The 25,914-nt window shown below is 45.0% G+C and overlaps 1 protein-coding gene across 20 annotated transcripts in view; it reads left to right on the forward strand.

The window, feature by feature from the left end:
- Kcnma1 (potassium calcium-activated channel subfamily M alpha 1) overlaps nt 1-25,914 on the forward strand; it is a 701,946-nt gene that overhangs the window by 461,597 nt on the left and 214,435 nt on the right. For all 20 annotated transcript variants that reach the window (XM_036199296.1, XM_036199299.1, XM_036199301.1 and 17 more), the window contains 4 exons: nt 2,574-2,649; nt 11,566-11,641; nt 13,592-13,762; nt 15,305-15,396. In XM_036199296.1, the coding sequence (XP_036055189.1) occupies nt 2,574-2,649; nt 11,566-11,641; nt 13,592-13,762; nt 15,305-15,396 (415 nt within the window). The remainder of the gene's footprint in view (nt 1-2,573; nt 2,650-11,565; nt 11,642-13,591; nt 13,763-15,304; nt 15,397-25,914) is intronic.

Raw genomic sequence — 25,914 nt, forward strand, 5'->3', positions numbered from 1 at the left:
AGCAGCTGAGAGGTAGGAAGGATGGATTGGGGCTGGGAATCTTGGAGGTTTCAGTGGACATTTGTCCCTGTTGCTTCGGACTTGGTGCCGTGGTGAATAGTGTGTGGAAGAATGAAGCTGCTCACCTCGTGGTGGAGGCTGGGAAACGGAGAAGAGAGGACAGGAGGCTGGGGTCCCAATGTCTCCTTCTGGAACATTCCCCCCCGATGGCCTGGCTTACATCCATAGGGCCCTACCTGTTAAAGTTCCACCACTTCCCACTGGTGCCACAGCCAGGGACCAAACCTTTGACATGTGAGCTTTAGAGGGACATTTAAGATACAAATAGATACTTCCTGTTTTAATATCCACCCCAACACTGATGTTGTATATTCAACACTTGATTGATAATTATACTTAAAACTTGAAAACAGGGCTGGAGAGATGGCTCAGAGGTTAAGAGCACTGGCTGTTCTTCCAGAGGTCCTGAGTTCAATTCTCAGCAACCACATGGTGGCTCACAACCATCTGTAATGAGATCTGGTGCCCTCTTCTGGCCTGCAGGCATACATGCAGGCAGAAAACACTGTAAACATAATAAATAAATAAATCTTTAAAAAAAAAACTTGAAAACAATAACAACAGCAGCAAAAGCAAATACATCTTGGCTCTTTTAATCTCAAACCATTTTTTTTCATTTGTAGATAGTTCTGTTCTGGCTACTGCTTCTGACCCGGGAGTTGTCTGTCCCTCCTTTTCCTCCTCCATTGGACCTCTGTGATCTCCCAATTGGTGTCTCTTTCCCCTCCCCCGCCTCTTTTTGAGGGAATGTCTGTTGAGATTCAGCTTCCAGCCATGTGAGCCAACCTTCCATCAGTTTGGTGTGACTGGGTTCTCAGCTTTCCGGGCCTCTTTCATCCTGCCTACCTCCATTCTAACGTCTGCCTATTCTGGTTACTAATAACTATATCAACACTCTTCAGCACAGTAGGAACATGCTTTCTGAAAAATTATCTCTTGCTCCAAAAGTTGAGTTCTTTTCAGATGACAATGCTTCCTCGGCCCCGTTAGCATTTTCTCCCTCCTTTGTGAGTCGGGCACTCCCACCTCGGGACTGCAGGTTAATTTTTACTTATTGTTAAGATAGTTCTACACTGTTCCAGTTAGAGCCCTTTCTGTGCAAGGAGAGGGTACCCAGGATTCATCCTGGTGTGTGTGTGGGGTCTCTAGTGAATCTCCTGGAAGGCTTCATCTCACCATGCAGATTTCAACTTCCTTCACTGCCTCCCGTGAAGGGAGCAGAGTAACTTCTCCCCCCATGCATGCAGCTGTCAGTCAGTTCACTGTGCTCAGCTCCACATCTGGCACTTGGGGTGCTTCTGAAAGCACAAGGGAGAAAATCTGCTGGAGCAGGTACCCCAAAGCTTGCTGATGGCATTTGGTGAGTAGTTCTGCAGAGTAGTGGTAGAGGTGTCAAGGTCCATGGCTGATTTGGAATTTTTTTTTTCTTTCCAAAACAGGGTTTCTCTTTGTAGCCCTGACTGTCATGGAACTCACTCTGTAGACCAGGCTGGCCTCGAACTCACAGAGATCTGCCTGCCTCTGCCTCCCAAATGCTGGGATCAAAGGTAAGTGCTACCACTTCTCAGGTGATTTGTAATACTTTTATCACATGACTTTGAATTAGATAGAAATAGAGTGATCCTTGAATAAAGGAAAGAAAAGACAAAAGAAAAAGCTGGCTGTGGTAGAACATCTCTGTAACCCCAGCACTTGGGAGGTAGAGGCTGGAGGCTCAGGAGTTCAAAGCCAGCCTTTACTATAGAGTGATTTTTGTGGCCAGCCTGGCTACATGACACCTTGTTTCCAAAAAAACAAAACCTAAAACAATTCATTGATCATTGTCCCTCTCCACTTAGAAGCTATAACTTTTCCATTAAAGAGAGGCTAAAGATACAAAAACCATTGACATCAGTGAAAATGGAAATATTTTAAAGTTTTGAATCCTGAAGTTGTGAAGTATGGTATCTTATTGACCTATGCTTATTTTTCTCTTTTATTTTGTTTTTAATTTGGATAAAATATAAAATATGTTGAACATGGTAGCTCTCTGAGCCATGATCTTTACTTTATCAGGGTTGAAAATAAAGATTAAAAAGAATCATCAAAGACATAAGGTGATCCGATTTATTCTTAATCTGCTCTTAAGCACGAGGGTTATCCTGAGTGACCACAGTTCCTAGTATTTTTCAGAAACCCAAATTCTGCCAGACTACTGGGTAGCTCAGAAACAGGGCTTTATAACAGAGGTCACTAGAGGAGACAATCACCCTTGACATAGGCCCTCTCTTCTAGCTCCTCCCCTTAACGTGATTTCAAACAGCTCACATTTAACAGAAAGCCCATTTACCAGCTAAGACTAAATCAATGGAGAATCAAAATGAAGCAGCCGGTCCAAGGTACTGGAGCATTCATCTTCTGTAAGGCCTCCACAGCCCTTGGAGCCGACATGTGTGGCTGTAACTCAGACAGCAGTCTGTGAGCATGACAACCAGGCATTGGAAATAACACCTCTATTTCGTTTCTCTTTCCAGGCTTGAGATTTTTAAGAGCTCTCAGACTGATACAGTTTTCAGAAATTTTGCAGTTTCTGAATATCCTTAAGACAAGGTAAGATTTTCTCCCCCACCTGTCTGTTTCCCAAGGGCCAGGTTATAAATATCAAATATTTGCTTTTATCATGTTAAAAAGATAGCATTATGCCAATCATAGGAAGAGCGATATATCACAGAGCTGGAGAGCTAGCCTACAAAGGTAGGGCTTGCGTTGTTCTCTACTTCAGGGCCAGGGAGAGATATGAGGAAAGAGAAGATGTGGTTATGCATATGGGGGGGTGTCACAGTCTGGCAAGGTCACATGGATGGTATCTGGGTACCAAGTGAGGTTGCAACATAAGCATCATGGATGAAGGATGGATTTGCTCATTGATTGGGAAGGCCTTGCTGCCAGGTCCTAAACACTCCTTTAGTTACTACTAAACAAGAAACTGAACTCGGCCATAAAGGCAAGAGAAGCAATGCTCCCTGACAGGCAATCACAAAGCTCATATGGCAAACAGAAAATCATTTCATTCTTAAGTCTATTTGAGCTGTTTTATTTTATATCCATCATAGAGCCCTTGGGGTGTGTTCTGCAGATTGCCTTGTGGGGGAAACCCTAAAAACCTCCAGGCAAATGCACCAAGGCTGCTTCTGTTAACTGCATTATGATCTGGAAAACAATGGCTAGGACTGGAGCAGAAATCCCCTAGGGAATGCCCTGTCTGGTGGTGACTTGTCAGTGCCCAGAGCTGGCCTGAAACCCAGGCTCTGCTGATAAACACACTAATGAAAGGGTTAGGTGCACTCTAATGGGGAGTGAGTGCAGCTCATAAATTTCTCTACTAGGAAATTACAGTTTAAGAAGACTCCTTCTAATTTTCCATTTCCTCTTTGGTTGGCCTTAATGTGTCTGGTGAGTGACAGAAAGCAGGACACCCCTGTATCGTGTCATGTATAATTAATGTACCTGCCATTTGAGGTCTTGGATTCCATGTTGGTTTCCTAGTCATGAAATGTGGAACCCAGCTTCTAGAATCTGATGTGTCCTATAAGTGTGCCTCTATTTTGCTATTGTTTCTCATTTTAAGTCCAAATTACCTGCCTTTCCAACTGTTCCTCATTATCAATAAGAGGTAAAAATTCGCTTTCTATAGACAGATCAAAATGTAAAAGAGCTTTCTTCAGGTGTGAAGAAATATAAAATATGTTGAACATGGTATTTTATCTTCTGATGTAAAGATTTATTATGTCACTATTTTTTTGCTTTATAATATCATTCATAGATAGCAATTTTTTAAAATTTCCTTTGAGCAATAGTAGGCTCAAGTTTTACCTTTTATCGATCTTTTTTGCAATAGGCTTATTGGAACAGAAACAATTGACAAAGCTAGCAGTGTATCTAGGCCCTTTAATCCCAGCATTAGAGAGGCAGAAGCAGGTGATCTCTGTGACATAAGGCAGATTATTTTTTTTAACCCTAGGGGGAGTTGGTGAGAGTCCAGTACCAAGCTTGTCCTTAAGATTTATGTAGTGAGGTGGGCATGGGGTGGTGTTATAATGGAACCATTCACACACTCTCACATGCTCTCAGGTCTCTCCCTATTTGTCATTTGCCTCACAAATTAATGAGACTTTGGTTCTATGACACTGGGATTCTAGGAAGATTCCAGTCCTCTGAGCATTCATGCAGATAGAAGGATGTTCTTACCCTCCTCACTTGCATACAGTTCCTTCCCACAGCACGTGATGCACCTACCATCTGGGTATCTTTTTACCAACCCTGTGCTCGGGCATTCACCCGTTTCCCACTCCTCAGCAAAGATGACCTTTCCCTTAGATTCTGAAGTGGGATCTAGCTACCATGGAGAATAGCCTCTTCATAGTTAGGTAGTTATGATGTTGCTTCATTTTCTAAGTGAAGGAGGGGGAGAGTGGAAGCTGCTGGCTGGGGGAAGAGGCTGGTGTGCTTCTTGGAGGCAGGGGCAGCAGTTTTCTAGCAGAGTAGCAGCAACCTAGCCTGCAAATGGCATTTCCTCAGGACCCCCACTTCCCACACAAGCTATTGCTACTCTCAGGCAGTCTTTCTTCAGAAGCCTACAACGTGCATGCCCTGAGTTCCTATTGTTTGCAGTTACAGCCACATGGCTGTGTGAGCCCCGGGAGCCTAAAGCAAGCATCTATGTATGTAAAAGTAATTGTGTATGATGAGTGTGCCCCAGTGAATCTCATGACAAGAGGCTTCGTGGGAAAGGGAACTCCAGACCAGATTCCTGTCAGAGTGGTCAGTGTTAAAACAGGAGTGGGCCTGGGCTAGGGGGCACAGAGGGTCACCGCACTGGGCCTAGCAGGAGTTAGGTAACAGGAAGAAGGGTCTTTCCAAGGTGAAGAGGGAAACCTTAGAAAACCTAGGTCTCTGTCATTCTACTGGGGCTGGAGGATGGTCACAAGAAGGGTAGGGAAGATGGGCTGAGTTCAACCAAGATATTTGTAGAAAGCACACAGTCAGAGAACATGACATCTGTGGGACCTGTGAGCCACTCTCCTGAACGTTCTATGGTTGAGAAAAGTGGGGTGAGTTGTGGGTAGGGAGGCCAAGGCCTAGTCTCCAGGCCCAGAGAAACACTTCCTTCAGCTGCAGGAACTTTAGAAGTGTTGGGACACCTTCTTTTGAAGTGCTCGACTATGCCCTGCTTCTCCCTTCTGTCACTCCAAGCCTGTTCCTCAAGGCTCTGTACAAGAAATGAATTCCTTTCTAGGGCTTTGGCCTTGTGAGTTCTGTATGCTCAGATGCTTTCACAGTGACCTTCTGGTAGGGGGTGGGGTGGGGTGGGGTGTCTGACTTTGTCTAGTGGTGACCCCCTGCTGACCTGTGGTATTAGGTAAGGAGGGAGACTTTACAGATACAATGGAGACAATGCTTTGAAAAGCATGGCTTTATTTGCTCTTCTTCTATTGCTCCCCTCAGCTCCGAACTGAAAGACATGGGACACAGAAATAAGTGTGAAGGGGAGGGGTGCAGAATTTAGAGTGCAGCAGAAGGGGGCAGAGTGAGCAGCAGAACAGACAAGGGGCACTGTAGAGCCAGAATCAGGGCCAGTGCCTAGACGTAAGTCAACAGAGGTCCGAGGCACTCTGTATCCTGGGATGACCTATTTTAGGCAGACAGAGATGCTGGGTCGTTTGTGTGAACCTTTGGACATTCCTCAGTCATTCTGCAAGCTGGTGACATTCATCAGCAACTTTCAGAGCTGTGTCGTTTGCTCTACCATGAGCACCAAGTACAGCCCACTTAAGGGCTTTAATCCCACATCCCATTGAACATGGTCAATAATGTTTATTACAACATGACTGAGCCAGCCAGTGGTGGCGCACGCCTTTAATCCCAGCACTCGGGAGGCAGAGGCAGGCAGATCTTTGAGATTTCGAGGCCAGCCTGGTCTACAGAGCGAGACCCAGGAAAGGCTCAAAGCTACGCAGAGAAACCCTGTCTTGAAAGAAAAAAAAAAAAAAAAACCATGGCTTACAGTATATTTGTTTACAAGATGAAAATCACTATATTGTTTCCTCTAATTGTTTAAGTAACATGGGCTCCCTGTGAACATTTGTACCATTTTATGGAAGAGTGTAGAGTGAAGTAAAATACTCCATACCCAGTGCTGTGCTCAGGCAGCCATATTTCTCTGTACCATGTCAGTTTTATCTCCTGTGTGGCCTGTGTGCATACCTACCCCAGTTACCTAAACAAAACATTTAGGGAGCATTATTGAAATTAATTTTACAACATATATGATCTCAAAAATGGCTCCAACATTGGGTTGGGGATTTAGCTCAGTGGTAGAGCCCTGGGTTCAATCCTCAGCTCAAAAAAAAAAAAAAAATGAACAGGGTGTTTCAACTATACCACCTTGCCGGGCGGTGTTAGCACACACCTATAATCCCAGCACTGGGGAGGCAAAGCCAGGCAGATCTCTGTGAGTTCGAGGCCAGCCTGGTCTACCAAGTGAATTTCAGGAAAGGGGCAAAACTACACAGGGAAGCCCTGTCTTGAACCACCCCCCCAAAAAAAAATGGCTCCAAGGCAGTCTATGAAGCAGGATATTTGCTATGGTGATCACAAGGGGGGTGAGGTAGAAGCCACACCATGAAGTCACCTCGATTGATGGGTTGTTTGGAGAGCAAGATAGAGCTGTTGAAGAATTTTAATTAGGAGAGAAAGTATGGACACTTACCACTCTAAAAACCCACATTTCCACTCATTGTAGAGAGTTGGTTTAAGTATATAAGACACCATAGATCTGAAGACCAGAAAGGAATAGTAGTCCAGGGAAGGGCTTGCAGAGCAGGTCAGGTGGACGAGAGGAGATGGGTATAGAGCTAACTAAGGGACAGACTTGACACAGTTGATTTTGTTCCATTTTGTATCTCGAAGTTCATTAATCTCAGAACAGCATACTCCAGTCAACTCTCCAGTTTGGGACACTTCATAGCTCCTCAGTAAATGTTTCAATAAGGAGAAAAAGGGTGTTGGCTGCTGGCTGCTCTCTCAAGGGGAAACAAGGTGGAAGTCAGGAACAGTGGCAAATCCATGCTTCCTTGTGCAAAGTGGCTGGCGTTTTCAGGGTTAACCAGAACATGTCTTATGTTCTGTAAAGGCAAGGATGAGGCCTTGGCAGCTTGGGCTTTACTGCTATAATCTGAGGAGTGAGGAGTCAGGCTCTCTTTCCCAGCACCCAGGAGTCCTGATCTACCAGACTCCTGCCTACCCATTGATGATTCTCTGTGTCCGTTCATGGCAATGACGAGGGACCAGCGGTAGTCAGACTTTCATTACTGTGCCAAAGTTCCCAAGAGAACTACTTCAGGGGGCAAAGAATGGTTTGGGCTCAGAGTTTCAGAGGTTTTTGGCCCATGGTCAGGTGGTGGTAAAGTGGAGCATCCTGGGAAAGTAATGTTGGTCACCTCATAGTTACCTGGAGGGAGAGAGGGTAAAGAAGTAGAGAATGGGAGAAGGCATTAGAGACAAGATGTAGCTACCAGAAGTCCACTCCTTCTAACATACTCCCTCCATCTAAGCCCCATTTCCTAAAGTTTTCAGACCATCCCAAAATAGTACCATCTCTGGGGGACCAAGTCCTCTTAACACAGAAGCTTTGGGGAGACATTTCCTAGTGTTGTGGTTTGAATAAGAATGACTCCTAGAGGGTTATATTAGAATATGTTAGAATACTTGGTCCCAATTTGGTGGAAGTATTTGGGAAGGATTAGGGGGTGTGGCCTTATCAGAGGAGATGTACCTCTGAGGTGGGCTTTGAAGTTTCAAAAGCCCATGCCCTTCCCCATTAGCTCTCTCTGCCTCCCATGTGCAGAAAAGGATGTAAGCCCCTTGCTTCTGCTCCAGGGCCATGCCTGCTTGTCTGCTTCCATGGTCCCAGCCGTGATGGCTATGGACTTGCCTCAATAAATGTTTTTTTTTTTTTTCCCTATAAGTTGCCTTAATCCTGGTGTCTTCTCAGCAATAGAAATGTAACTAAGAGATATTGCAAACCAGAGCAGCCATGGAGAATTTATGGACAGGAATTCAGAAGTTTCTGTGGAAAAACAAAAATTACTTTTATCAAAGAGGGGGCAAGTTTTCATGATAGGATCACAATCTCTCCTTAAAGGCAAGGAGCTAGAATCTGCGTGGTCAGAGGCGCTCTGATGAGTGATGATTTCATGTTCTATCCTAGCCTTTGAGCTTTGCCATGAAAGCCACGTATAGCTATTTTCAATAACTCTTCTGCCACAAATGTACACCATTCTTCTCCCGGCAACCCCTCCCTCCACACAGTCCTCTTTCAGATGGCAAAGTCCACACCACAGAGGACAGAGAAAATTCACTGAAGGTTAATCTTGCATGGTTTGCACATCACTTCCAGATATTAACCTGCTCATACTTTAGTTTGTAAGTCCACTTCTTCATACAAGCAATCTGTGATAATGCTGATGTCATACAAATAATCAGACCAGCAACGAACCTGTTCTGTCTCAGCAACAATGATTAAATGTTCTGCACACAGCAAGAGCTCCCTTAAGCACCATTAATATCCCTGTGACAATCATTTAGAGATTAATAATCACCATATTTAGGCCATTTCCCCAAAGCACCAAGAGACTCAGAGACTTCAATAGATTTAATATCTTGAAAAGGCTCCACACAGTTGTTGATGGCACAGTACTTTTTCAGGCCCTGAGGATTTGGAAGTGTGTAAGTGACTCAATTAGGTGTTGGATTCTCCTTGGGGGAAGTGAGACCAGCACATAACCTCCCTTTGCCACAGGCTACCTGTTCCCCCACTTCCTCCCCTTCAATATCTGGTGACATCTTTGGGAGCTTGTAGAGACAGGGAAATGGGCTGCCCTTCTTTGATTTTCCACTGAGAAATTTGCAGGGAGCAAGATGTTGTGGGAACCTGGCAGATGAGATAGGGTGAACTGCTGGCTTGCCAGGGTTGCTTTAGATGGCACTCAGCAGGCAGACCCCTAGCTTGGTTTGTTTTATTGCCACCCTGCTGATCTCTGACTTATAGAATTATCCTTCTGATAAAGAGGAGCCTGGAAGCCAGTGAAGACTTCCAGACTGGTCAGCCTTTCCATGTAGCAAAGAGGCAAGGAGCCCAGTATGTCCCAGCTTCAGAAGAAGGCTTGAATGGGAATGGTTAAAAGCATTATTTTGTTAGTTGGTGATTCTATTCCCAGCCACAGAACTGACTTTGAGATGAGGCAGAGGGTAGAGTGAGCCATTGAGGTGTCTGGAAAAGGTTTGAAGGTCAGGATTTAGCACAAGCATGTTTTCCTTGGAGAGTGCCAACTTCAAACCACAATGTCTAGAGTCATGGAGCTACATCAGGCTGCAGGGTAGACAGGCCTGGCTATTTGTCATGCTCCCAGCGAACATTCTGGATGTGAGCCACTTCTGTTGCATATAGGCAAGTAACAGAATCCACCTCCAGAATGACTGGGTCCAAGAGGGAATGGCTGGCTTTAGACATATCTACACTCAGGCCTTTAGCCTCCCTCCCTGGGATTCTGCCCCCCTCTCTCTCCATATTTTTGGGGCTTGTTTTTTAAGAGCACTTCTCTAGGGTAGGTTGTTCAAAGCTTGTATCTGAGCAGGAGTAGCCATCTCTTCCATGTAGTTCCTCAAAAGTATGTCTTATAGGCCTGTCTGCCGGTGGAGGCTTTCATTGACCACATTTCTTTGGACTGTGTAGTGAAGGGAGGAGCCCTTGAATGATGCCCTACTCTCCTAGGACTGTAGGGAGATCTATGTCCTTAGGAAGAGGTGCAGGCAAACCACAGGGTGACGAAAAGGATGGCCCCATGGCTTCCTATACTGTTTTCCCAAGCCACTTGCATGCGGCCTCTTCCCAGGCAAGCTAAATAAGCTCCCTATGTCTCAGTTTCCTATGTGGTGATTAGAGGAAAGGGAAAAACTCTGAGGAGGGGGAAGGACTCAGCCAAGTTCTTGGCACATAACAGCACTTCAGCAAACAGCAAGAACTACAAATGGTGATTCTGGAGATGACCAAGATGCACAGAATGGGCAGTCTGTTGTTTCCTGGGCATATGGTTTCAAACCTGGAGGATGGCATCCCACCACATCTCCAAAGGCCAGGCTCACCCACAGCTTTGGAAGCACTTACTCATTCTTATCCTGAGTTCTGAGAGTCCGCTCCAGGCAAATGGAGACCACAGATGCCTTTATTCAGTTACATAAGTGTAAGCAAAGGGAAGCTCCATGCTGGACCCAGGACAAATGATTACAACCTCTGTTGTGGGGACTTCCTTGCAAAACCCCAGACTGCCCAATAGACCATAGCCTCCATTCTGGTCTTTTCACTGTGCATTCAAGATCCAAAGGCCAGCAGCCATTGATGAAGTTATTCTTGTTGACACTACACTGTGGTTATGGTGTAATAGACCCACCAGTGACTGGAGTGGATCCAGTTCCTTTTTCCAACTGTGTGGCTTACTGAGTAAAACTGGTGAGTGTCCTGATCCCCAGATGACCTCAAAGGGTTTTCTGAAGATCAAGTCAGGATACATCAATCACTCAACATAGGGGTGCATGGGTTGAGCACTACATAGGTACTGTGAAAGTCTCATGTGTCATTGTTAACATCCCACACTCTTAGAATGTGTATAATATGTTATCCAAGAGAAAGATGGGGGCAGAAAGAGGGCAGTGGTACCATAGATGGACTGCCCAAAGGGAAGGGCTAGCCTATCCAGGGGCAGTATTGGGCCAGTAATGGGAGCACAGGAGGTAGGAGATAAGAGTTCTTTCTACAATATGAAAATGATAGAAACTTCACTAAGCATAATCTCAGGACAACTGGAGACATTGAAGTAAGGACTGGGTGTTAGATCCCTTTTGCAGAGTTAAATTCGTTTTCTTCGATACAACAGTGCCATGACTCTACTGTGTGGTGTCCCCTCTGAGGAATTGAATGCTGTAATGATTAGAGGTTGTGCGTGATTGATGTCCACAACATGTGGCTCAAATAAACCATAAAACTGTAAGCGAGAAGAAACACAGTGCAGAAAATGAGGCAGAGTATACAGGCATAACGAGGGCGTGGGAGAATGCCAGTAAACGGGAAGGGCCTACAAATACTTACTTACTTTTCTTTTCTTCTCTTCTCTTTTCTTTTCTTTTCTTTCTTTTTTTTTTTTTTTGTATATTTGAAGAATTTTGTCTGAGAGAAAGCTAAGTTTTAACAAAGTTTGAGGTGGCTAATGCGGAGTCCAGCTGTGATTTCCCTGCAGACTCTGTTGAGACCCTCCTTCCTGACCAAGGTTTCTCACCTCCCTTGAGTTGAATTCCCTTATGGTGATCACAGCCGGCCTCTGCCCCAAAGGAAATGCTGTGACACCCTCAGGCAGTTCCCAATAGGTCTTTTCTCTGAAACTTGGGGTCTCTTCTCTTGTCTCCTTTGCACAGTAATTCAATCAAGCTGGTGAATCTGCTCTCCATATTTATCAGCACGTGGTTGACTGCAGCTGGATTCATCCACTTGGTAAGTAGCCTTGAAGACCCTGCCTTCCTGGCTGGCCTGGAACAAGACCTTGCCGAGTCATTTTATTACCTAACATTTGTTTCTTTGAAGACGGACAAGTTTAGTTATAGATACAGGAAAGAAGAACAAACCACACAATTTTCAGAATTCCCTACCCTTCACTCTCCCACAAACTAGTTCCAAATGGTGAGTTATGTTCACACAATCAACCTATCTTTTCCAGCTTTACCTGTATTGCTTCAAGGAGACTTGCATGTTTCACCCTGTATGCAATAACCTCAGAAAGCCACAAGATGGCAGTGCTTCCACAGCAAACACCAAGAAAAAGTCTGGCACCAATGCTCAAAGTTTGAACCACATAGTTCTTTGTAAACAGTAAATTCAGATCCCTGGATGTGTCCCTACTTCTCTCTCAGAAAATGTAGCCTTTTCTTCTCTTGCTTGATGACTTGTCAAGTTGTTTCAAACCCCCCAAATGTTATTCTTTTTATTAACAACTCTTTGAATGCTATTACTAAGCCCAACCCTTCTCACAGATGATCTCTCTTGCCTGCTTTCTGAAAGCATAGTTACTACTAAATGCACATTTATATGTGCATAAACTGTTACAACTAGAAGGAGCCCCATCAGACTATAAAACTTGGAATAAATGACTTTGTCTTCATCAGCTGCTAAACCAGATAATTGGGGATTTTACACAAGGTTTTATTTTTAATTATGTGTATGCCTGTGTGTCTGTGTTGGGATATGTGCACATGTATGGGTGTGCCCATGGAGTAAGGAGAAGGCTTTAAATCTTTAAGTCTAAGGAGAGCTGTAGTTACAGGAGATTGCAAACTGCTTGAAGGAAATGCTGGGAACTGAACTCCAGGCCTCTATAAGAGCAATCTATGTTCTTAACCATTGAGCTACCTGTCCGGTCTTCACCCAACTATTTATACTGGTGGCATTCTAGTCAAATCTCACCCTTTAGCATCCTGGTTCCTGCTGGAGCCAATTGTTAAGAGCAGTCTGCAGATCTAGGCTCAGGTTTCCCCAAATCCTGCTGTGACACCTACTCTCTGCTGGGTTCCAAGCTACACTCACAGGACTGAGTAGCTGTGCAGACCTCAGGAACTCTGCAGTCCTAGCTGAACCTATTAATGGCCCTTTACTGAAAAAGTCTTCAAGGTGTTTAGTCTAGAGGTTGTGTGGATACAATTCCCAAGTGTTCGTTCTTCTTGTTCTGGAGGAAGGTTCCCAAGCTGGATGTGAAGAATTGCTGGTGGGCTTCGGCTAAGAAAACTACTGTAACCTCAGAAGTGAAGATGATGTTGAGGGGTCAGGCAGAACCTGAGTTGGCTCTGATGTCCTTAGTTAAAATGATGAAAAGCCTGGGCGGTGGTGGCACATGCCTTTATTCTCAGCACTCGGGAGGTAGAGACAGGAAGATCTCTGTGAGTTCGAGGCCAGCCTTGGCTACAGAGTGAGTTCCAGGACAGGCACAAAGCTACACAGAGAAACTCTGTCTTAAAAAAATATATATATATATAACAAAATAAAATGAGGAAAAGATGCGTGGAGCCTTTTGTGGAAGGTCTGGAATATCAGCAGGAATCCCCAGGGGGAAGAGCTGCATTTAAGGGAAGAGCTGCCTTAAAGGGAATGTATTAAAGGGGGCCAGAGCATCGGAACTTCAGCGATGTGCGCGAAAGCATGTCAGGGATGTTTTTCCCCATCCCTTCTCCCTGGGGCCCCAGTCAGTCAGAGGGCATACCCTGATCCTACTTCCTCTTCTCTGGTACCAGCTGAGGGTTTCTGGAACATCTTGCCTCAGTTTCTGGCACAGGGAATCTATCCTGTACTGAGGATAAGAAGCTTATGCAAAACAACCCTCTGGCACTCTGGACTTCCTGGTTCCCAAATACAGTACATGTATTCCTTTCTCTCCCCCACCTCTTCTTGCTGTAGGTGGAGAATTCAGGGGACCCATGGGAAAATTTCCAAAACAACCAGGCACTTACATACTGGGAATGTGTCTACTTACTCATGGTCACAATGTCTACAGTGGGCTACGGGGATGTTTACGCGAAAACCACGCTTGGACGCCTCTTCATGGTCTTCTTCATCCTCGGGGGACTGGTAAAAAAAAACCTCTTTCTTATTATGCCCATTTAAAGGTTATTAATATTTGCTACTACCTATTTCCTTAGGCTTTGTGTTTTTTATGTGTTCCGCACTGGAAGCAAATAACTGCCTTAATGCAACTAGGCAAGCTAAATCCAAATGCCATGGTGACGTTATGGTGTATTTCTTTAGTGTTATGCTTGTCTCTTAGACCCAGGCATATTGTCCTCATCGGGGACAGCCACATAGCTGGGAACAAACCTAATTGTTTTAAGAGATAGATGCCATTAATAAACGAGAGTGTCCTTTAGTGGTGGGATTCAGATATACTTGCTGCTGCTGACTCTGGTAGATGCTGTCCAGACTCTGGAGACAGATGGCGGTTTCAAGAGTTCCCTCCCCTTTATGTTCCTCCCCCAAACTTCCAACAAACACTGTGGCTGGCACCTGCCGTAAAGAGCAGGGTCCCCTCATGTAGGAAATGTCACTATAGTCAGAACATGACTATGCCCAAAGCCCAGTCCTTGAAACTGGCTTTACTAGTCCCCATGCAACGAGAGGCCACTGCTTATGATGTAATTACAGGGAATTTCCAGGCAACACATTGACAGTTGCTGCATGTTGTCTTTCAAAGTGGCTCATAATGAAGTATGATTTTTTTTTTTCTGGGTATGAGGTAAGTGATTAAGATTCTAGTCTACAAGCAGCTGTCACATATGTGCACCACACATACATTTATATGAAGCCATGCATACATTTCTCTCTGTTCTGTATGCATAGGACATGCACATTTTGAAAATGTATATAAATGTGTGTGGTGGTGGACATTAGCACCATTTCAACAAGGCCCGTAGATCAGGAAACCCCCTTATCCAGCCACAGGACAGTCTTTGTTGGGCAAAACATGGCAGTTTCGTGTCTCCTTGCTATCCTCTCCTCTTGTATGATTTCCAAAATTGTCCTCTTATGCTTTTTTAGTCATTTTAAATGAACATGTTTGTTTTGAATCCTCTGTTAGTGTTTGGTGTCTTTATTCACTCATAAAAATATTCTCCTCTGAATGTTATTTGGAAGGGCTTTTCTGACAAAAATGTGTGCATGTGCGTATGTGTGTGTGTGCATGCATGTGTGTGTGTGCGTGCGCATGCCTGAGTGCTTGTGCACATGTGCTTCTGTGCTTCTGTCCATGCATGGAAGTCGGGAGTGCGTGTGTGCATGGGCATTCCTGTGCTTTCAGCGGTCTGCAGGGCTCTTAGCTACTGTCCTTCAGAAAGAAGACATCAGCTCACTGACTCTTGTCTCCTTTATATTTTTCTGGACTGTGATTCGTTGTTGTTTGCTAGTCCTCCAGGTCGACTCCTGTTTGTTCCATCCTGTGCATTTCCAGGAGCTTTCCCCTTCGTCCTGTTATTTTTGTCTAATCCAACATGCGAATCCGTACCTTCACAGGTCTAATCCTTTTGTGTTTTCAGATCTTAGCACTCCCCCTTCTGAAAAGGTCACCCTTTCTTTGGCCTGTCTTTTTAGTCTCTCTTCTGTCTCCCCTCTTCTCCTTAGGCCATGTTTGCCAGCTACGTCCCTGAAATCATAGAGTTAATAGGAAACCGCAAGAAATACGGGGGCTCCTATAGCGCGGTTAGTGGAAGAAAGTAAGTATGCCAAGAGGTTTCACGGCCTCCGCAGCCTAGGAGCCTCTCTGCATGCCATTCCTGTTCGGCTCTTGTCTCTTTGTCTCATGCATGTAGGCAATGTTTGCCCGCTACGTGCCTGAAATTGCTGCTCTCATCCTGAACCGGAATAAATTCGGCGGGACTTTTAACAAACATGGAGGCAGAAAGTAAGTCAGTTTTGTACCAGAGGAGATGTGCTTGAGTGACTTGAAGAGTCCCTGGGCCTGTGACATTGAATCATGCCCCTCCAACTCCACCCCCACCCCACCCACTTCTTTAATGAGAAAGAGTGCACAGTCTGCAGCAGCCTGGTTTCAGAGCACAGGAGATGATTGGACCACCTTGAGGTCTTGTGGCCATGCACAATTTCCAAGAGATAACAGCGAATATTTTTTAAAGGGGTCCATGTGCACCCGGGACTATGTTTTCTACCCTTATCCTTAACATACAAACCAAACTCATGTCATGAGCTGGTATATGATTCCTCCAACTGAGGTAGATTTGGCACATGTACTAATGTGGCTAGAAGTGCAGCATAGGGCAAGGCCTGGCCCATCTTCCCCATGGAACGCCTGTGACCACCAGGAAACTCATTCTTCTCTGAACCAGTACTTTCCCCCACCTTACTGTTAAAGGGTCTCACTGCACAGTGGAAATGCCTCCAGCACACAGAGTGTTAGTGGTGCCAGGGGGGCCACAGGCATGTTTGATTTCCCAAATATGAAGGTTTCTTGTTTGGGGAACTATTTCAGTTTGTGCTCAGGCCACTTTATCAGCATCAATAGCAGGGTGTGCGTCCAGGATGGACTAGAATTTTTATTCTCATGCGGGTTTCAGGACCTTATTCTCTTGATCCTCTGCCAGAGGGCCATCTCAACAGAGGACTGTTGGTGGGGAGTGGGCTGGCTGCAACTGTCTCTGAAAGTCAATAAATATTTGCTTTGAAAGCATTCAGAGGGCCATTCAGCTCTGTTTTTAATCTCAGGGTATGACATGCATGGAATGAAATGGCCACACATTCTATGCACACCCAGAAGGATGCGCACTGGCCTACATAACAGGCACTGCCATCCACATCTGTATTCACAAGTGGGAACCTGTCCCATTCATACCCAGCCCCGTTCCCATCATGGAGCTCTTTTCTCTTGTTACTTATTCTCTCTTATTGGCCACACTGTTAGCTTAGTTTGGTGTTTAAGAGAGCTAGGATGAGGCCTCTAGGAAATGCCTTCCCCCTACACCATAGTTGTCCCTCCCAACCTGACAGTTGGCCCTGGTGGATGGCACTCAGGGAGCTTCTCTATGATTATTGAGTCCAATGCATCCTGAGCTCAGGTGTCCAGTCCTTGGTTCAGAAAATGAGGAGGTGGAGAAAGGGCTCATTTCCTTGCATTATCCACAGGACAGCAGTTTCCTCTCATAGACACAAAGCACAGTGGGAAAGGAGGCCAGTTGGCATCTTCTCAGGAAGGCAGCGCATCTCCCCATCTCCTCCCATAGGCCGCTCTCCTTCCTATTAGCTTAACAGTCCTGGATGAGGTTAGAACCAAGCTGTCCTGATGTCTGGGCTATTGGTTGATTCCAAAAAGCCAAATAAGCCCAAAGATTTCCCCTCTGTCATTTATCTCAACTCAAGAGGAAAACAGCTTCCTAATTTGGCATGCCTTTGAGATATACACAGGTCTCTGTCAAGCAGAGGACATCCTGAGAGTCTCAGACCCTCATTATAGCTGCCCCAGCCCACTGATCTCAGCCAGCATCTCTTTATCCCTGTCTCCAATGAAGTCAATAAAATCAATGGCTTTGAAATCTAAGTTGAAAGTATTTCTTGACTCTCATTCCAGGTGGGAATTTTTTTTTCTTCTTCTTCTTCAGAATAGTTTGTGACCCAATATGGGTGGGCTGTTGGCTAACAGCTTTTGTTGGTGGGTGGCCCAAATGAGGCCCTGAATCAGTACTGAGTGGCCTGTCGTGGTCTGATGTGGTCAGGTTTAAGTCTGGCATGTCCACTCAAGCCCTACCTGCTGAGGGCTTCAGATCACAGGGCTCCTCCAGTCCCGTACTGGCTCTGTAATCGTTTATCGCTGCTTTGAGCCTGGTTCCTCTCCCCTCACCCCTATTTCTCGTCCCTTTATGAAAATGCATTTTGCTTTTAACATTCTCTTTTGGGTCTCCAATGTCCCCCAGCCCCTGCGGGAGATAGGGTATGTCCTGTCATCAACACTGGTGCTGTTCCCTTTACTTTATGCATTGTTTCCTGGTTCAAAAGCTAATTACCAAGTAGTTTAAAGAAGCCCTTGGTCACTTAGATCTTTCATCAGAAAATATAAGCTTGGGAAAGGAACGGTAATAAAGGGCCATTAGCACCTCTTTGTTTGATGTTGTTTTTCCAGTCAGTAGAACAAGATTGATGAAATGTTATGTTTGGCCAAAATTTGAGTTTTCATTTGGAATTCAGTGTTGAGAGAATGGGCTGTCAGAATCAATAAGTTTCCTTTCGCTTGGGATATGGGCATGTGGTAGTAATTAGCAATATAAGGTCTTTACTTGAGCAACGAAGCATGGATTCTGGCAGCAAACATAATGAGAAACTACAGTTGTTCTATTTCGAACGTCAAAAAGTTTCCAGATAAAATTAAATGCATTTGCAAGAGGAAAGGGGCTTGGCTTTGTTGAGAGCTGGAGTTTCGACTCTTAAAATAGCAGGCAGCACTTTGAGCTTGTGTGCATGCAGAAATGTGGGGGCTGTCCCGTCCCCACATGTGGACATGCTACTCCCCAAGACCGAATCAGGCAATGCCTACAAAATGACTGAAATGTAGACATAGTCAAGAGATCTTTGGGTGTGTGCCTATTTTATTCAGAAGTAACCACTTGTAACAACGCATTAACTTGTCAGACAACTGAAGGTAACTTCTGACACCAAACTACAGAGACCCAAAAATCTGAAATCCAAAGATTATTCAGAATAAAAGGCTAAGTATCTTTATTTAAGTAATTTTATTTAGTAATTATATTAAGTAACTATATTTATTTAAGTAATAAATAAGATGGAGAAATTAGGGCTTGGAGGACACAAGAGCCACACATGGGATATTGGAGAATATAGAGGTTTCCTTGGCTCTTCCTTGTGAGTTTTATTCAGTGTGTGTGGCACAATATAATATTTGCTGTTGTGTTAGCAAAACTTCCTCCCCATCTCCATGGATTCAAGGGCTTGTGGCAAGGCCTTTTCATTAGTCATCAGGCCCCAGGTCATCCATTCCAGCACTAGGTACAGATACGCATAAATGTGCCAGCTGTCACGTAACTTATTCAGGATTCCTAAAAGTAGAGACTTGAGTGTTAACCACTGAATGGTTTAATCAGTGACCAGGAAAGTTACCCAAGTCAGGAATATTGGGGACAATTAGCTTCTGGGATTGAGAGTCTAAATCTTATAGTGGCCTTCCTACAGCCTCACTTGCCTCCCCAAGGCCTTTGACTCTGCCTCCTTCCCTTCATGACCAATGAAAGCAGCTCAGAGGTGGTGGAGGCATGGGGGACACTGAGACTCCCATGGCCTTGGGGTCCTTGGTTTACTGTCTCTCTCCTCCCACAGCCTCCTGCAGTTTCCCTCAGAGGTTTCCTCTCTGAGTGTAATTCATTCTACTGCTGGTTAGTTTATGAGAACTGACAAGATCATGGTCCAAGGTCATATGGCCAAGGGCCATGGAAAATAATTGGCCACAGAGAGGAATCCGTCAGCTGGAACCCCTGGATGGAGACAGCACAGCTGGGGAGCCATCCAGGCTCTGTATTTCCCATGATGTGGCTTTAGTGGCCCCAAAATGAGGTAGTCATGGCCCAGATGTTTGGGAGAGAGAGAGAGAACAGGATGGGTTTAGAGGGCTCCACAGATTTTTGGTAGCCAAATGCTGAGAGAACATGTGGAGAGGAAGGAATAATAAAAGACCAGGAGTGGACAAAAGGAGAGCAGGAAGTGGAATGTAATTAGCATGGAAGAAAAATTTCTGTGGTGACATCCCCATTCTAGAGTAGGGTGCAGTTATTACAGTCAAACCCACATCTTGCTCCAATACAAAAAAGCCATGTCTGGCACCTCAGTGCTAAGTGTTTTATTGGGCAAATTTTGGCATCTGTAAATTGGGCCATCATGAGGTCTTGAGACCATGTATGATTTCTGGGAGGTAACAATGAATTTATTTAAGGGGTCCATGTGCACTCGGGACCGTATTTTCTCCCCTCATCTGGACCCAGTGCTCCAACCAAGGATGCAGAGTATAACTCCATCTCCTCCACAGTCTCCAACTCGCCTGGTGATTGCTCTCTGCCCAGGAGGCCCGGAGCTGTATGTATCTCCTGGTTTCTCATGATTGGTTCCTAGTTTAGCTGTGTCTCTGACCTCACTCAGGCACTTTCTCCCTTTCTGAGACTCTGCTCTGTGCTTCCTTCTGCCTACTCATTACTTGGATCTGCTTACTTACAACGTGGGCTCCCCCTCTGTCTTCTCCCTACCTTCATGTTTACCCACAGTGGTTCCAGGCCATTTTTTAAAAAGACCTGGGCCTTGAAAAGGCCAGAATGTACCCCCTCTGTGGTCCACCCTAGCCCTAAAGAGAGTCACCATGTGTCATCCCTTGGTGTTTATTTGTTTCACATGTGTTTATTGAGTGCCTGCTCCTCGGTGCCCACGGTGTGTGTGTGGGGGGGGGCACACAACAGATTCATCCCAGCATACCCATTAAATCCTCCAGTGGTCCCAGAGCTCTCTTGCCCTCTCTTGAGCTCCAAGCTATCTAGCCACCTAAATGGTTGGGAAGTTCAGCTTGGAAGTTTATTTAAACCTGCCTCAGTTCCCAGAGAACATTCCTGCAATGCTATGGCTGCTCTCAGGCCTGGCCTCCAGTGAGCAGGAGTGGGATTTGGATTGATTCATGTGGTGTTAACTTGGCCGGATGCCATGGGCCTGCTTTCTTTTCCTGTTTATTTGGATCTCGGGTGACGCTCACTCTCACTTCTCCCAGGGCTATAGGAGTGGACTGCTCTTGGGAGGGATGTTTCCTATAAGATGTCGTTTATGATTTGTCTATCTCAGACATCACTCAGGTTGAAATGGGACTGAAGTCTTGTATTTTACACAATCTTTGATCCCTTGTCAAGAAAGCCATTGAGCACTCTCCTCTTGTAGTCCACGTGACTCCCCAGCAATATCTTAGGATTCCTAGATTTTAAAAACCATAAATTAGCAAATCATCAACATATCACCAGGAAGGTTCATCTGGTAGCGATTCTAGTCAGAAGGAAACATGGGCCCTAATAACTGATTTTCACAAAGATACAAAGAATTGTAGACAGACAGATACAGTAAATAGGAAGACAAATAGATAATTCAAGCTGACAGACCATCTTGAACTGATTAAGCATTCTGCTTTGATTAACATTAAACTTTTTTGGGAAATGGGAAAAAAGAAAAAGAAATGAGTGTGATTGCCCCCATACTTTGGGAAAATGACCCCTGATGACTTCTGAAATTGGGTACCAAGAGGCATATCATAAGCATTCATCCTTAGATGTCTCATATGATGTAGTGTACCGAGTAGTCCTTTCTAAGAGCAGGGGTCTTGGTGGGTGTGGATGTGATGTGTCTTCCTTGGCATCTGCTTTGGATTCTTCTAAGCCACGTCTTTGGTCCCTTTCAAACTTGAATGTCTCTGAAAAGAGACTTGGCTGCATAGTTAATCAATCTCCCAGTAATGCTGATGGGATGAAGGCTTACCCCCTGCCCCCCTTCCCTGCTGTCTTTCTTCCCTTCCACACACTTATCAAAATGTTCCACCTATTGTTCTCCAAACAAGAATAGAAATGTAGGTGGGAGATGAACTGGGTACCAAAAGAAAAAAAGAAAAAAGAAAAGAAAAGCCGTGTTCGAGCCTAGAGTTTTGCTTTCAAATATTCTTGCTTCCATTTACAAAGGAATCCTTAGTATGACTTTTCTAATTATAATCCCCAAGGATTCTTTCTGCTCAGCCCCATGTTTGATGGAGTGAGTGCTTTCTGGGTAGATTTAGAATCCCAGGAACAAATGTAAGCATCTGAGACTAAGTTGCACCCTATTTTCTCTCTTCCTGCCATGTCGTTCACTCTGATGGAAGTCTTTCCAGAGCTGTGACAAGCAGCTCCTCATAGATTTGGGGTTCATTCCACCACTGCTGTCACCAGGCTCTGAAAATAAAACAGCCAGCCTTCTAACTGGCCAAGTCCAGAGTCTCTTTGTATTAAAATATTATAGAAGCCAATGCCGTATGAAAGTTGTGGAAATCTGATTCCATTACTGTCCGGGTTGAGGCAGTACTGGTACTGCATGGCAATGGCCTGCTCCCTCCCCCACAACTGTGGAGGCTTGCCCTGAATGTGGGTTACCAGTTGTCAGTGAAAGTCATCTGCTTTCCCTCCTCTGTGCCATACTGATGAGGAGATGTGGAGGCAGATCAGAGATACACGTATGCCATTCTAAGAAGGTTTCTGATCATTTTCACTGATGCCAAAGGGTCATGCCAGCTTGCATACAAAACAGATTTAGGAAAACACCCATTCCAACACATTGGCTCAACAATTACTCAAAACCCGCTGTGAGCCAGGAACTGTGCTGGGCTCTGTGGTTAAAAAAATGAGTGAGAGAATGTGATTGTTGCTCTCCTGGAGAGTGTGTGAGACTTTGTCCAATCAGAATTACCCAAGGAGCCAGTGGCAGCTAAATGGGAGCTTGATTGTGTAGGAACATCATCCCAGTGAAATGCTCTTTTGGCAGGAATTTTGTACAATAAAATCATGAAGGTGTGAAATAATCATGAAGGCAGGAAGCCCATTAGACAGAGTGTTCCTAAAAGCATGTGATAACTCAGATTGTTGAATGTTCTCACTGGGGCTGTTTAGGGCAGAGGTAACAGCAGAAAGCCAGTGTGCCTCAAATCTTACAGATCCAATAAGGAACCCAGGAAAAAGGGGTTGTGGAGCGATTTGGGAGGGCCTGGGACCTGGCAATGATACGGGAAAATCTGCTTCTTTCTAGGCTGTACAGGTATTCTACTCTGACCTGTCATGCCTCAACAGGCTTTGGAGTCTGTGGCTCCTTGCAGATTCCCTCGGGGTTGTAGATACGGCATTTAGTGGAGGCTGATGCCAGTACAGATGTTCTTCAACTTCAGATGGTATTGCATCTTGATAAGCCCATGATACATGGAAAATAACCTAGATATATAGAAAATGCATTTGATATACTTTACCTACTGAGCATACTAGTTTAGACCTGCCTACCTTAAGGTACCTCATTAGCCTACAGTTGGGCAAGACATCTAACACAGATCCTTTGTTAAAGTGTTGGGTAACCCATGTGACTTGTTTACTGCCTAACTGAAATTAAGCAGACTTGCTGTACAAGTAGCCTTTGGCCCCAATCAATTAGAAAAAATTTAAGTGGAACTACCCCATTTGGGGGACCCTCCATATGCATGTCAAGTATGCTCAGAGGGACTGGCCAGCAGCTTTTGCTAGCCAAGGCAGCACCCTTTGGGAGTAATGGGAGAGAAGGAGAGGATGTATCAGGTTGATTATCACAGTGAGAAAGCCAATCCCGTAGTATGTGATAGAGGAATTGGATGCATGACTACCAAGTGTGATAGGGAGAAAGGTAGGGGCTCACCTTACGTGTCAAAACCCCTCTAAAAGAAAAAAGGATACACTGTTTACATGTTTGAATTCATTCTTTCTCCACTCCACCTTCATTCCCAAAGGGTGAGGCTAGCTTCTCTCTGGGTCAGGCCTTTCACCTCTTTTTCTGGGTTTGTCTGGGTACAGCAGCAGCAGGAAGAAGAAGCAGGTAAAGCTTCTTTGTTCTAAAGGGTAAAAGATGCTGATCAGGACAGAAAGTTGTCTAAGATAGAGAAGGTCAGATCAAAGGTAACCTGCTTTATTTAAAATGGCAACATGTCACTGAGTCCCAAGTGATGAGGTGAACGAATGCAGAGAGCTGAGTGTGTTGAGGAGACCCAAGGAGGAATCAGTGCAATTTGTGAGGTTACTTAATAAGGCTGTCTGGGGCTGGAGATGATGGCTCAGTTGGTAGCATGTTTGCTGTGCAAGGATAAGGTCCTGAATTGGATCCCTAGAACCTATCTTTTTTTTTTCCCATTTTTTCAAGACAGGGTTTCTCTATGTAGCTTTGCATCTTTCCTGGAACTCACTTGGTAGCCCAGGCTGGCCTCAAACTCATAGAGATCCACCTGGTTCTGCCTCCCGAGTGCTGGAATTAAAGGCATGTGCCACCACTCTCCGTCTTAGAACCTATCTTTTAAAATCCAGATGCAGGAGCACATATCCATAATCCGAGAGCTGGGGAGTCAGAGATGGGTGGGTCCTGGGAATTCACTAGCCATCTGGCCTAACCAAACCTGTGAGCTCCAGGTTCAGTGAGAGACCTTGTCTCAGAAAGTAAGGTGGGGAGTGACTGAGGAAGACACCTGATGCCAACCTTTGGCATGTGTACACACCCCCACATGTACATAGATATGTACACATCCTCTCTTTGAATGAAAATAAAGGAGAAAAGAAATAGCAAAGTGGTGGTGATGTGCTAATACGTGAACTCTGGATATTTGAGATTAAATGAGAAACTGAATCAAGAGTGAACACATCTATCCCTCAGGGCCCTCTGGTTGTAAGTAACATAAATGGATTTTTCCTGACTAAGCAATTTTTTAACCATTTGGGTACCTGTGTACTTTACAAAACCCAGGGGAAAACTGAAGGGTGAGCTCCAAGAAAGGGCAGAAACCAGCTAGAGATGAGGCTCTGTGATCCAGGAAGCAGAAATTTGTGGTTGTTCATTACAGGATCTTGCTGTCAGCATGGTTCAACAAGGTTAACTTGAGCTTGCTTGGATATGGAAATTTGATTAGAGATAACAAAAGCAGCTGTAATTAAAAGTGAGATGTTGCTGACAGAAGGCATGGTGTATGCTGGATAGGTAGAACCAGCCTAGGTTGAGGTTCTCTGACTCTATCAAGTCTTGTACTGATACTCCACAGAGGCTATGAGCCACAGCAGAGGTGTAGTCCTGCTTACCCATCATCTGACTCTGGTCTTGTGACTATGGAGATCTCATTATGGTTTGGGAACGGTAGATCCTCTGGGCCGGCTTAGTTCTCAGCTACTAACAACAAAATGCATCAGTTTTGTGTGGAAAGTTCTGGAAAGCGGCTCCCTAGTCTCCTCTGCTGGGTTGTCCAATGCTCTGCTCCCTAACCTTGGGGCTCTCCTTCATGAAGGTGCCTTTGCTGAGCTGTTGGATCTGTTTGCTGCACTGTCTGCTCCAGTTAGGGAGGCAGTGAAGCAGACTGCCTTTCGAGAATACTCCTGTTGACAGCTGAGGAAGACAATTGCTCTCTTCCCTTCCTCACCAGGAGGCAGATCACATTTCCTTCCTTTCTCATTAGCAAGTAGTAGATGTGGCCAGGAGTAGAATATTTTAGTCCTAAGCCTCTTTGGGATACTGGGCCCCCCTTTCTTCTTTCTTTCTTCCTCCCCTCCTTTCTCTCAACAGGAAATGGTTATAGTCAGGTTTGGAATTTTGGTCATGATAAGTACTCTGTTGTTTTCTTTCTGTTTTTTTTTTTTTTTTTTTTTTGCTTGCTTATCCCTTTGGAAGAAGATTCCAGGTGGCTGAATTGGGCAGACATTTTTGCAGTTTGCTGTTTAATGTTCACTGTGTTGGCTCTGGCTTAGTGTCCAAGCCAAGCATACTTTTTCTAGCAAATAAGTCTTAAAAACAAATGGTGTGTGTGTGTGTGGGGGGTGGTGTATGTATACACACATATGCACACACATGTATGCACACACGCAAATGGCCATGCTCATGCATGCTGAGCTAGATCCTGGGTAGGATGGAAAGAGAAAGACTGTTTGCTTGGAATGTTGGTGACAGTCTTGCCCCATAGTGAAGACAGACACTTGGGAACAGGTTTTCGTAAAGGAAAAAGAAGGAGAGTTGGAGATGGACATACTTCCGATTTGCAATGGAGTCATGAGCTAGAAGGAGAGAATTACAGTGAGGCATGTCTGAAGGCACAACTGAAACCAGGGCCAGCTGCCTTAAGACAGAGCAGCCAAAAGACAGGGCTGGGTAAGGTGGCAGATGGAGTTCAGCTTGCGTGAGAGGCAGCAAGACATGCACCCTGAAAAGTTCAAGTTCAACCCAGGAGGGCAAACATGAGCCTGGGGTACTGACCACCATGTGGCTGCTGGCTGGGTCTCTAACTGCCCTGCTTCTTGTGTGATAAAATGCCCCCCATTCTCCTTGCCAGGCTGTACTTAAAATCCAATCACCTCATGTCAGGGGCTACTAATGGTAGGAGGTGCTGGGGGGGAGGTGGGATGGGAGAGGCATGATTAGAAGGCTCAGCAAAAAGACAGAAGAGAGTCTAGCATATGTATTTGATA

This window comes from Onychomys torridus, chromosome 9, assembly GCF_903995425.1.
Source record: "Onychomys torridus chromosome 9, mOncTor1.1, whole genome shotgun sequence".
Lineage (NCBI taxonomy): Eukaryota > Metazoa > Chordata > Mammalia > Rodentia > Cricetidae > Onychomys > Onychomys torridus.